The sequence below is a fragment of the Salarias fasciatus genome, chromosome 6, assembly GCF_902148845.1.
Source record: "Salarias fasciatus chromosome 6, fSalaFa1.1, whole genome shotgun sequence".
NCBI classification, from domain to species: domain Eukaryota; kingdom Metazoa; phylum Chordata; class Actinopteri; order Blenniiformes; family Blenniidae; genus Salarias; species Salarias fasciatus.
In genome coordinates this window covers 8937737-8950400 of record NC_043750.1, presented here as the reverse complement: position 1 = coordinate 8950400, position 12664 = coordinate 8937737, and the positions used below count along the sequence as shown (strand labels likewise).

The 12664-nt window shown below is 44.2% G+C and overlaps 4 protein-coding genes across 5 annotated transcripts; 3 read left to right on the top strand and 1 right to left on the bottom strand.

Moving 5' to 3' along the window:
* The first annotated feature begins 727 nt into the window (after positions 1-727).
* On the top strand, positions 728-7264 carry LOC115389946 (histone H4). Of its 2 annotated transcripts, none has more exons than XM_030093535.1 (2): positions 728-1054; positions 7255-7264. In XM_030093535.1, exon 1 carries the CDS (start codon positions 737-739, stop codon positions 1046-1048), a length of 312 nt encoding a protein of 103 aa, XP_029949395.1. In that variant the 5' UTR covers positions 728-736; the 3' UTR covers positions 1049-1054; positions 7255-7264. The 2 variants fall into 2 exon arrangements, with proteins under 2 accessions (XP_029949395.1, XP_029949396.1); XM_030093536.1 differs by lacking the exon at positions 7255-7264 and adding an exon at positions 5454-5862 and having other exon boundaries at positions 728-1049.
* LOC115389938 (histone H2B 1/2-like) lies at positions 5059-5595 on the top strand. Its single transcript, XM_030093526.1, has one exon. The coding sequence runs from the start codon at positions 5073-5075 to the stop codon at positions 5445-5447; it is 375 nt and encodes a 124-aa protein (XP_029949386.1). The 5' UTR covers positions 5059-5072; the 3' UTR covers positions 5448-5595.
* Positions 7265-7523: 259 nt separating the features above from the next.
* LOC115389923 (histone H3) lies at positions 7524-8044 on the bottom strand. Its single transcript, XM_030093512.1, has one exon. The coding sequence runs from the start codon at positions 8027-8029 to the stop codon at positions 7619-7621; it is 411 nt and encodes a 136-aa protein (XP_029949372.1). The 5' UTR covers positions 8030-8044; the 3' UTR covers positions 7524-7618.
* Positions 8045-8336: 292 nt separating this feature from the next.
* On the top strand, positions 8337-8750 carry LOC115389953 (histone H2A type 1-C-like). The gene has a single exon (XM_030093543.1). It carries the CDS (start codon positions 8367-8369, stop codon positions 8748-8750), a length of 384 nt encoding a protein of 127 aa, XP_029949403.1. The 5' UTR covers positions 8337-8366.
* The last annotated feature ends 3914 nt before the right edge of the window (positions 8751-12664 follow it).

Sequence of the window (12664 nt, the reverse complement as noted above, 5' to 3'; positions counted from 1 at the left end):
TCAATATGTTTTTCTTTAAATTTGCTTTAACTGCTTTGGAGAAGCCATTTGTTTATGGACTGGCAAACATGTACATGTACACACACGCACACACACACACACACACACACACACACACACACACACACACACACACACACACACACACACACGTGTTTCTCAAGATAACTGCTTAATGAAGCCCACATTTCACTTATCAAATGCAATGTCTGAAGGATATATTATTTCACGACCAACCATTCCCATAATCAATTCTCATGGCTCGTTTCTTGATTTTATTCTTTTTTCGTGAGCAGTTGGGATACTATTGTATAAGTACTGAATGCCAACTGAAAACAAAAAATTGCACAAATGAGAAACATTTCATTATGAATAAAGCGAATGGATTTTCAGATTTCCTTTTGGCCTTATTCGTCTGAGTTTATTCATTTTAACGTTAAGTTTTAAAAACATAGTTTCAGCGCAGATTACACTGGTTGAAATTACCAAAAACATGTGTTTTGAGTCCGCATGAAAACAAATTATCTCTCTTCAATGACTGGTATTATTTAAACCCTTTCGGTCCTGCCGCTGTCAATCAATTGGTGGCGTTGGCATACCAAAAACAGTTCTACCAATCAGAACCGCCTAAGAATGTAACCCCGCCCCTGTGTTCTCTTACGTCCTCATATGTGTTTCATATATCCGTCCCTCGCGCTCTGTAGCTTATTCAGTGTTTCTACTCTGAGATCTGAAAATGAGCGGCAGAGGAAAGGGAGGGAAAGGTCTGGGCAAAGGAGGCGCCAAGCGCCACCGCAAAGTCCTCCGGGACAACATCCAGGGCATCACCAAGCCCGCCATCCGCCGCCTGGCCCGCCGCGGCGGAGTCAAGCGCATCTCCGGCCTCATCTACGAGGAGACCCGCGGCGTGCTCAAGGTCTTCCTGGAGAACGTCATCCGGGACGCCGTCACCTACACCGAGCACGCCAAGAGGAAGACCGTCACCGCCATGGACGTGGTCTACGCTCTCAAGAGGCAGGGACGCACTCTGTACGGCTTCGGAGGCTGAAGCTCCGTCCAGCGACCGCACCAAACAAAACAAAGGCCCTTTTCAGGGCCGCCCACTAGTGAATTAAAGAGTTCAATTTTGATTTATTTCGACTTGCTGTTTTAAAAAAACATGTTACGATTTAGAACATTAAACACATTTGTATCTTTGTGCCATAAAAAGGTCGTTGGATTTTCGAGGACTGTTGGAGGGTGTTTATTGACAAAGGCCGTTTATTCATCCAGAGTCTTGAGTTTGTCAGAGAGTAATTATTTCACTATGAAGGCGTGCACAGCAACGATGAATAGTTAATTGATCACACTAATAACTCCCTCCTTACCCCCATTACTGGACTCTGTGAATGCTATTGCCCAAGGCTGAGTTTGCCTGTAAGAAGATCTTCTCCCTCGAAGGTCGTCAGCTGTAGGTGTACAGGAACCAGTAGATCCAATAGGCCTAGGGGCTTACTTTGCACCCCAAAAATAAAAAGAAAAAAATGTGTAACGAGTTAAAATAGGGCAGAATGTGTTTGTCATCATACAAGTACTATGGAATTTAAGATAACTCTTGGTGCAAATAGGAAAAGAAGTAAAGAATATCAATAATGTAAATATATACACAGGAGCAGCAAAGCACAAGGGGCGTTGGAATATAAAAAGTACAATGTACAGATGATGTACAGCAGGGGACCCAGTAGCAGCAACAAAAGTATGTATAGATAAATATATGTACATCTTGAGAAGTGAGTGTATTTACGTTACAGTGGACAGTTTAACAGAGCACTGTGTTCAGCACTCTGATTGCACTGGGGTAAAAGGACCTGATGGATCTGGAGGTGCGGGCCTTGATGGACCTGTATCTCCTCCTTGAGGGCAGCAGTGAGAACAGGCTGTGTTCGGGGTGTGAACTGTCACGGGCGATGCTTGTGGCCCTGCTGCACAGAGGACAGCTGCACTTCTATGATGTTCTGTGCTGACTTCCTGACTCAGTCCAGAGCCTTCCTGTCAGCCAAAGCCTTCCTGTTGCCTAATATTGCATAAAACCATGAGAGTTTGGGCCACAATGCATAACTGTTGATGAAATCTGCATCTGTTTAATTGCATGTTTCACAGGTGGATAATTCTAGAAGAGATTTTGCTCAAAACGCAACCTGCGTCAGACAGCGATTGGAGGCAGCCTTATGTGCACATTTCCAAGCTGTTACATGTGCAGGAAATTAAACTTTGACTGTAATTAACCACAAGCATCACAGATCAAATATGCTTCATGGTTTCACGCAGTCCTCAGACCTTCAGCGTCTGCTCTGAGGTTACCTTTTTCAAGAGTTTTCTTCAACCACTCCTTTACATCATTAATTCAGTCTTTGAGCTTTTAGTGTTTGCGACATGATATTAACAGCAGAATCACAGTTTTAAGAAACCACAATGAGTATTTCAGCGATTCAATGTTTTGAATGAAGTGGCTTTTTTTTTAGTTAAATTGTATAAATTGTCAAAGAACATACAAAATACAACATTATCTATAAAGAAAGAAAAGAAATCACCTAACCCTGTCAAGTTAAAAATTTCTAAGTTGTTACAAAGTCTGTCTATTTTTTCATTGAGGTATGACAAAAATAAATGTGTCTTGTGACCCTCTTGGTGCTTCAGCATTTACTTATTGCTGCTTTTAGCAATAATATAGCCTGTATATTCAGACCTACAATGGTTGGTGGTTTTTCTACTTGTGTGTTGGTCTTATTGCCTTCTGTAATTGTCCAGGCACATTGAGCATGTCTGGTTGTGTATGGAGCAAAAGATGTTCCCTGTTTATCTGCGTATTTGATACTTTAGAAATGATTCAATTTCTATTATTGGTTAACATCCTCTGTGGTCATTTGTAGCAATAATCCCCAAATCTGAAAATCTCTCAGCTCCAGCCTTTATTTGCTGGTATTTATACAGCTAATAGCATATAACTCCACAAATCAAGAATTTAATGTAAGTGAACACTTGCTGCATCACTGACAGTATAATATTTAGTTTATGTGAATGTTTGAAATAAGAAACAAATGTATTTTTTTTTTATTACATTTTTATTTTAGAACATTTTTGATGAAGGGTTCTTGAAGCTGCTCTCAATTTGTGACTGCTGTAGAGGCACTGCTGTCAAGCAGATTTCCAACCCCTCTCCACAATAGAGGTCAAAGGTTATACAAGTTTTGTCAAAGTCTTAAATTGTACATATGCTCCACCAAGTAGAAAAACGCTGTCACAGACAATGATCCCAACACCTCATGACACACAACATGCCTTAGAGTGATGAAGAAAAACTATCAGTTTAAAAATTATTGATTTCAACAGTACAGGAATATTTGCCTTTGAAATAGAACAAAATCGCAGAAAGAGATGTAAGAAACTTAAGGGATATTTCTGAAAATCACTGAATGCAAAAGGGTTTATCAGTACATCAGTCATGTTTGCCAGGTAAGGCTAAAATCTGAGGTTACAAAATTAGGATCTATTTGAAAGAACCAATAAGCAGCTCTCTGAAAACAGCCGAACTCCCCATAAACATAATGTACAACTACAATTGCTTTTCAATCATCTACCACCCATTTGCTGACTGACACTGAGGCAATGTCATTATTTTGGGAGATTTCATTAACCAGTTATAATCATGATGCATCTGTATTTGGTAGAGCTGACGCATTGTGAATTTGGTTTTACATTCTAAATGACAATGCTTGCAACATAGATCAATTATCTTAGATTAAGCCCCGGCATGAATATGGATCAATCAAACAAAGAATCGAAAATTCGAGGAATGAGCCCTTTTCAGAATTATGTGGCTCTTAAAAGAGCCGTTGTGTTTCTTGAAGAGGCCACCAGGTAAGCCTTTGTCCATCAACACCGCTATGGCGATGCCCTACTCTCTTTGATTAGTAGTGCAACGATAGCAATGACAACAATACATAACAAGTCATTAGAGATCTCAATTCTGAACACTTTCCAATAATGAGTCTTGTTTACCTACACAACAAAACACACAGAGACTACAGTACTTTTTGGTAAATCAGTTACTCCAACAGTTAAAGCTCTTCCTGAACCATATACTGAACTAACACCATTCGTTTTCTACTTGGCCTTGAATTTGTAGAGTTTAACATAGCTTCATTTGTGTTTCCAGTCCATTCCAGTCCGGTGAAATCGAGTTATATGTCGATATTGCATGTCATTCATCGGTGTCATTTCTACCTCTGTGGTCTGCCTCGTGTGTATGTGAGAGCACTCGTCTCCCCCACCTGCGCATCCAAGCGGGCGGTGTTTAATTCACATATATGTTTGTATCATTTCCATTCAGTGAAGTAATTCTTGTATTAGTGTCTATGGCATGACAGATGCGAATGATTTATGTTACTGAAAGGTGAAAATACAGAGACTGAAGTTGATCTGTTTATGATGATCACTGTTGTCATCCCAGAATCCCAGAATAAACGCACTCCCGAAGAGCAACAATCCTCCTTCAGCGCAGGATGATCTGGCCTCCATGTCTCTGACGTCACGCCGTTCCAAACCGCAGCCTCAGTACAGAACGCCGCGAGGGTCAAAATAGTCCCGACAATCCGCAGAAATGGTTGAAAGCACGAAAACAAACTCACATCGGCCACTGGCGGGTGAGTGTTTTTACACACCACACTATTTTTTTTTTTTACCAGCCATTGGCGTTTGCGGAGTATTTGATGCCCTGCGGATTGTGTTTAGAGTGGTGGCAATGTACACGGAAACACTCACCCCTGTCAGAACGAGTACAAGCTGTATTACTCACCAAATTGATGAAAAAACTGCCTACACTACAAACAAAATGCGACTCAATGTCACAACTCCATCTGTTTTAATTATTAATGGTGTTTTTTGACCTCCGTCATATAATTTATCATGAAAGCATTTCAACTTCCGCCGCTGAGCAGATGAACCAATCAAAGACAAGCGCTAGCACAGCCTCGTTTGCATGAAGCCTGCATAAGTACAGTCCCACCGCAGCAGCTCAACACCAGGAAGTGAAAATGCCTGAACCAGCCAAACCCGCGCCCAAGAAGGGCTCCAAGAAAGCCGTGAACAAGACCGCCGGCAAACCGGGCAGGAAGAAGAGGAGGCCCAGGAAGGAGAGCTACGCCATCTACGTGTACAAGGTGCTGAAGCAGGTCCACCCCGACACCGGCATCTCGTCCAAGGCCATGAGCATCATGAACTCGTTCGTCAACGACATCTTCGAGCGCATCGCCTCGGAGGCGTCTCGCCTGGCTCACTACAACAAGCGCTCCACCATCTCCTCCAGGGAGATCCAGACCGCAGTGCGCCTCCTGCTGCCCGGCGAGCTGGCCAAGCACGCCGTGTCCGAGGGCACCAAGGCCGTCACCAAGTACACCAGCTCCAAGTAAAGCGCTCTGCTGCTGCAGTCACAACCCAAAGGCTCTTATAAGAGCCACCCACTTCCTCTGGAGAGCAGTCCATTTCTCACTCACTTCATATCATATGATCTGTCACAAATCGGCTATAAACTGTTACACTTGGACTCTTGACGTTTTCACTGGATAATAATTCTGCAGCTACAGCACACAAGCGTTTGTATTGCTGAATGGATAAGCCAAGTAGTTTATGTGTAGACTCAAAACCATCACCTAACGCAGTGAAAACTACTCCCTTCAGTGTGTTAAATATTTGAGATTGACACGTTTAATACAGTATGTAAGTACTAAGCATTTAATTTGCATTAACAAAAATGCCTTAACTTCATAACATTGCACTATAAGGAAATACCCAAGCTATGAGTTGAAAAAAATATTGATACGAAACATCCACACTAACATTTCATGGCATAGGTGAGCAGCTGCACAGGATACAAACAAATGTAGCCTCAGGTTAGAAAACGCCACGATTCATATGGGTTTGAGATCTAACCCAAGCATTCTGATTTCTTTTTTTTTTCTTTCTTTAATTATAAACGTCTATGACAGCTTCTTGTGAGCGATTGACCTCTGCTCAGCGTGATTCTGTGCCATCTCATTTGAAGCAGCCCCTGACCAAGGTTGCTACTCCTGCTACAAACTGCTAAATGTCACAATGTGTGACAACGTGGAGCAGTAAGGTTTATTTTTCCTTGGGATGTTTGAGGAATTTTACTCTCTCAAATGTAACTGTCGCAGCTGAACACTTTAAAAACATACTGGACCACGACCAGTCGTGAATCTTAGACTCCAGTTTATTGCCAACCATGCCATTAAAACAATTTGAATTTACCATCCCTCACATGACTGAAAGCAACTGCTCATGTAAGTTGTTCCTTTCTATTATCAGAAACGTTCCTTCTAAACATCTGTGGTAACTGTATTTTTTAGAGTATGCAACCGGTAATGCTGTCTTAAGCTGTCCCTGTCACTGATTTATTTTTTCTTTTCTAAGATGCATTGCTGTTTCTATGACTGTGGCCTTTTACCCACTTGACCCTTGTGACTCCAAAGAGATAGACGACTGCTCTTAAAGTTTGTGCTGTAAAGTTCAGCTAGGATTTAGATGGATGAAATGTTCAATTGGGGATGTATAATGTATTTCCTGTTTGTAATTCTCAACACAAATGTGAATACCAGATGTTTTAGACAGCAATGCTTTTAATTACTGATGCAGTGAGGATCCCTGTCGCCAGGTGGACATGTGACCACATCCTGAGTCCACACACAGCAGTAACAGCAGTGGTTCGCGTGCCCCCTCTGGTGGTGCATGGGGGCTGGTCACAAATAATAGTGTAAAACTGAGAATGAAAACATATACACCATATGGAATTCACAATTACAATAAGCATATGAGTCCATAGCTAATCAGGTAGGTCTCCACTTATGTATGTTAAAGGCAGCCATCATGGTAGAACTTAGAAAGCTGAACATTTTCTCAAATGGTACAAAGTTTGAGAGTGACTGGTTTGTAGAAAAACACCATTAAAAGTGGTCACTTTAGAAATTGATGTACCCAATTCATAATAGCATTGTGTGGATGAAAAAACTCACTGGAAAGTCCAGTGATGTGGTCGTAACACGTAGTGGAAACGGAGTCTGTGGTGTCAGAGAGGATCTGGTCCAAGCTGAGGTTGCTTGACCCTGTGAAATGTCTCTCAGTCCAACATGAAGCCCCGATCGGCAGAAATACAATTTTCAGCACCAAACTCAGATCGAAGAACAGTATGTGCCACTTGAGATCTTTCATCCCTGTCCCCAAACCAAGTCATCCTTGTCAGCAGCATTTATTTGTGTGGTAACAGTAATTCCTTTTCCACATAGCAGACATTTAAAGCTGTAATGTTACTTTGATGTAATTTCTATGTCATCTATGCAGCGTGGAGCAACGCCATAAATAATTCATCTATTATAAGTTGTCACATATTTGTTTGTTAAAAATAGACTAACTTTTTTTTTAATATATATATATATATATATATATATATATATATATATATACATATACGCGCAACTACTTTCTCACAGAAAATGATAAAGGATTCAGGTCTTTGACAGAATTCTGTGGCTCTTAAAAGAGCCGTTGTGTTTCCCCTGCAGAGAGTTTAAGCTCTCTCTCCGCGGATGCGGCGGGCCAGCTGGATGTCTTTGGGCATGATGGTGACCCTCTTGGCGTGGATGGCGCACAGGTTGGTGTCCTCGAACAGGCCCACCAGGTAAGCCTCGCTGGCCTCCTGCAGGGCCATGACGGCCGAGCTCTGGAAGCGCAGGTCGGTCTTGAAGTCCTGAGCGATCTCTCGCACCAGGCGCTGGAAGGGCAGCTTGCGGATGAGCAGCTCGGTGGACTTCTGGTAGCGACGGATCTCCCGCAGAGCCACGGTGCCGGGCCTGTAGCGGTGAGGCTTCTTCACTCCGCCGGTGGCCGGGGCGCTCTTGCGGGCGGCCTTGGTGGCCAGCTGCTTCCTGGGAGCTTTGCCTCCGGTGGATTTACGCGCGGTCTGCTTGGTACGAGCCATCTGTGATTTGTAAACGACAATTATCGATACTCCAGAGTAAGGCGCTCGAGCTGCTTTTAAAGTATCTGTCTGAATTCTTCAGCTGTGACGCATCCTCATCCGATTGGTCAGCAGAGCCACGTGAGAGCAAGTTGCGTTTTACTGTAAGCTGCTGATTGGAGGAAAGCCAGTTCAAAGCACGCGCCTAAACTGAGAGCAGACCGCCCTGCAGAAGCGGCTTCTGATTGGTGCGTTTAGAAATGTCCCGCGCGCTCAGTCTTTATAAGCAGAGACTCAGAGTGCGGAGACACATTTCGCAGAGAATCTCTCTTTGAAAAATAGCAACTACAGCAACAGCATGAGTGGCAGAGGAAAATCCGGTAAGGTGAAGGCAAAGGCCAAGTCCCGCTCGTCCCGTGCGGGCCTCCAGTTCCCGGTGGGCCGTGTTCACAGGCTGCTGCGTAAAGGAAACTACGCGCAGCGTGTGGGAGCCGGAGCCCCCGTGTACCTGGCGGCCGTGCTGGAGTACCTGACCGCTGAGATCCTGGAGCTGGCTGGAAACGCCGCCCGCGACAACAAGAAGACCCGCATCATCCCGCGTCACCTGCAGCTGGCTGTACGCAACGACGAGGAGCTCAACAAGCTGCTGGGTAGAGTCACCATCGCTCAGGGTGGCGTCCTGCCCAACATCCAGGCGGTGCTGCTGCCCAAGAAGACCGAGAAGCAGGCCAAGGCCAAGTAATGTCTTACACCACGAATCTGAACCAACGGCTCTTTCAAGAGCCACTCACTCTCTCCTTCATGGGCAGCAATGTCTTGTTTCTGGTTACAAATTTAAGATCAAAACAGGTTAGTATCTGAATTTAAAGTATAAGCAGAAATTGTGAGTTGAATGTGTTGTGAGTTTATCACACTGTATAAACATGTCACTCACCACTGAGCCAAATTTGACTGATTAAAAAAAAAATGCTAAGTATATAAATAAGGTCTCAAAATCATGGAAAAACAAGCACTTCTGCTGTGAAACGCTGGGGGGGGGTGTCAGCTAGAAGCCTGGAGACACGCCCACACGCGGGAGGGGAGCCGCCTCCAGCTGGGTCCGTCTAATGAGCTTCCATTGAGCCAGCGCCAACAGCCTCATCAGACGGACCCAGTCCGACCAATTGAGTCAGATGCTGAGAGTGCTCAGCCATTCCTCACAGTCTCCATCAGAATGGTCATTTATTTGTCTTAATTAAACAGTGGGATTTCCCCGGTCCGCACCAGTTCTAAGCCAGCTGCTAGGCGCCAGCCGAGTCGACCCGCCGGTTCCCGTTCGGGCTGGGGAGATCCACGGAAAGGGCCCGGCGTGTGTCCAGAGTCGCCGCTGCCGACCGCCCTCCGAAACCGACCCGCCTTCCGCGGCGGCATCAGACACCGCCCGGAACCCGGCCACGCCGACCCCCACCCCCGGGGGGACGAGGGCAACCCGCAAGGCAGGCCGCGCGGGTTTATTTAGCTAACGGCATCGTTACCCTGCACACTGCTATGCGGCACCAGGAGAGATGCACGAGCGACGTGGAGGTGACATGCCTGGCTAGCTGGCTGGTTAGCTGGCTGCAAACTGTCGTACCACATGCTATCCAAGACTCGAAAGCTAGCGGGAAAACCACCGATGTTAATGCGCTAGATATGTTTATATCTTCAGCTTCCGGGGGGCGGGTTTATGCCAATGAGGGCCGCGTTACACGTGGCCCTGATTTCTGACACACCCATTAAATCCTGAACATAGAAGCTCTGCAAAAAGTCTGTGAACTCAACCTCCAAAATTAATCATTAATGTAGGAATGGCTTTTATATGTTGTAAAGAAACACATTTATGACCTATTTAAGGTGTTTAGAAGAAAATGGCTGATTTTGCTTTACTCGGACTTTAATGGAGCAATGTTACAGAGCTGCTGACAACAAGCGCCTATGGGACCATATGAAAAACATCAGCAATATGGCTCCTAGCAAGAAGCAACTCGTAACTCTTGAAAGTAGTCAGGAAGGAAACGCGCAAATGAACTTAATGACTTTTTTCGAAGGTTCGAGGCTCACAGCTGCTCTCAGCAGGGCATAGAAATCTTGGACTCCCTTGCACATCATGAACAAAATACTTCAAATCAACCAGCATCAGGTACAGTCAGTTTTTGGTAAAGTCTGCATAAGCAAGTCTGCAGGACCAGATGGACTATCTGCCTCCCTGATTAGAAACTGTTCAGCTGAACTGGCTCAGGCTTGGTGCCCCATTTTCCAAAGGTCATACAACTGCCATACTGTACCACAGCTCTGGAAAAAGTCTGTAATAGTGCCAGTGCCTAAAGTTGCATGTCCTGTTACAAATGGTGACTACAGATCGGTGGCGTTAACCTCAATAATAATGAAATGTTTTGAAAAAATTGTGGTCAGCTCGCTCAAATCAGAGGTTGACAGTTGTCTGGACATTCGCATATAGGCAGGGGCGTAGCACTGAGGATGCGGCAATTACAGTCACACATCTGATTAACAAACACCTTGAGCACCCCCAAGCCTACGCCAGAGTGTTAGTTACAGATTTTAGCTTTGCCTTTGACACAATTCAGCCAAACATGACCATACAGAAATTAATCGACTTGAATGTAAATCCTGTGACTGTGAAATGGTTTTACTCATTTCTAACAAACCGTTCTCAGCAGGTCCTTGCAAATGGTTCACTCTCCACTCCAAAACAGAGGAACACAGGTGTCCCGCAAGGCTGTGTTAGCTCTCCAATTCTTTTTACACTCTATACTAATGAGTGCAAGAGCACCCACCCCTGTAACCACATTATTAAGTTCTCCGACGACACCATCATTCTCTCCCTGTTAGACACAAAGGCTGACCCCAGCGTGTATTTTCAGGGAGGTAGACACCTTTAAATCCTGGTGCGACGATCATCATCTACTGTTAAATACAAAGAAAGCAAAAGAAATGATCTTTGACCCTCGGGGCGCCATGACTCACGACCCTGTAACCATCACCAATACACCCATAGAACAAGTGTCTTCATATAAATACTTGGGCTTGATGGTGTCCAACAACCTGAGCTGGAGTGAACATGTTGACTATCTGTGCAGCAGACGAGCCCAAAGACGGCACTTCCTTAGAAGACTTTGTCTGTTTGGTGTGCGTGCAGAGATCAGGGCCATGTTCTACAGTGCAGTTTTTGCGAGCGTTGTAAGATATGGCATGGCAGTGTGGTACGGCTCCCTGACAGTCCAAAGTAAGACCAAGTTACACAGAATCGTTACAACAGCACTAAAGCTAGTGGAGAAATCAGACTCCCAACCGCTTCAGCTTCTGTATGAGGAGGCTGTGGTCAGGCAAGCCTCTAAAATCTTAGCGGACCCTTCTCACATTCTGTTTTCGGCGTACGACCTGCTGCCGTCAGGGACGCGCTACAGAGCTAGCAGATGCAAATACAATTGCTTTAAGCTCTCTTTTGTGCCTGCCTCCATTACTCTGCTTAACAAACAAATCAGCTCAGCCTGGTCTTCCTCCACTCCTTGTCTGGGGTAGTGGGGAGGCCTCTCAGCTGTGGATCCACTACCCTGGACCCCCCCACCCCCCCAAACCCTCCCTGTATGGAGAGGGTTCTGGGTCCTGTACATCTCCCCCTGGGTTGCTCCCAGTTTTCGGGGCAGGAGGGAGGCCCTCAGATGTTGATCCCCCGCCCACCCTCGCCCACTCTTTCTCTTCCCGCAGCTCTCCCGTTCATAACTATATGCACGCGCACACATTTGCACTTTGTCCAAGTCTACACTTTTTTATCTTTTATCTATCTCAAATGGCATTGTTTTACTGTATATATCGTGTCTCTGTAATGTTACGTTGTTGCTTTGTGTCTTTAAATGTTTGTCTGCAGCTTTGCACTACTATGCCCAAGACCATTTTCCCCATGTGGGACAATAAAGTTCAATTCAATTCAATTCAGTTCAATTCAATTCAATTCAATTCAATTCAATTCAATTCAATTCAATTCAATTCAATTCAATTCAATTCAAATAAAACAGATCGTGAAGGCCTGAGATATCTCAGACTGTATGTTGTGACCCTGGATATCTGACATAAATACTGTGGAAATATTTTTAAAGATCAATTTTTAACCATTTCAGCTAATGCATTTACATTGAAGTCTTAATAACGGTGAATGTGTCTTTGTGAACCAAATAAAAAATGTTTCAAAGTGATAAATTGTTACATGTCTTCATACACAAAGTGTTAAATTATTATCTAATTTGGTGGTGGCTTATTTGCATATCTAGGTCAATTACATGATTACGTCATTTAAAACCGATACATTGTTGCAAACTCCTCAAGGAAAGAATATACAGTCGTAAATATGTACACTGTGAAATTTATTTTATATACAATTGTTTGTCTGTCTGCCTATATTTCCAATAAAGATTTTGGAAAAAAAAAAAACAAGCCCCTCGAGGAAGGTCTAAAATGATGTCTGTACAGAAGGAAAGAACCCTATTGGAGCAAAGTGTGTCACGTGAGGGGACAGCGATGCAGACATGAAGAGCCCATGTCATTCTGCAGCTTTAAAGGAGGTACAGATAACTATTGAAATACATGTATTGTGTTTTATAGTTCTTTTACAAAACTAGAAAT

Excerpts from the sequence above, each read along its gene's own strand:
- LOC115389938 (XM_030093526.1), top strand. The coding sequence starts at position 5,073 with ATGCCTGAACCAGCCAAACCCGCGCCCAAGAAGGGCTCCAAGAAAGCC.
- LOC115389946 (XM_030093535.1), top strand. The coding sequence starts at position 737 with ATGAGCGGCAGAGGAAAGGGAGGGAAAGGTCTGGGCAAAGGAGGCGCC.
- LOC115389923 (XM_030093512.1), bottom strand. The coding sequence starts at position 8,029 with ATGGCTCGTACCAAGCAGACCGCGCGTAAATCCACCGGAGGCAAAGCT.
- LOC115389953 (XM_030093543.1), top strand. The coding sequence starts at position 8,367 with ATGAGTGGCAGAGGAAAATCCGGTAAGGTGAAGGCAAAGGCCAAGTCC.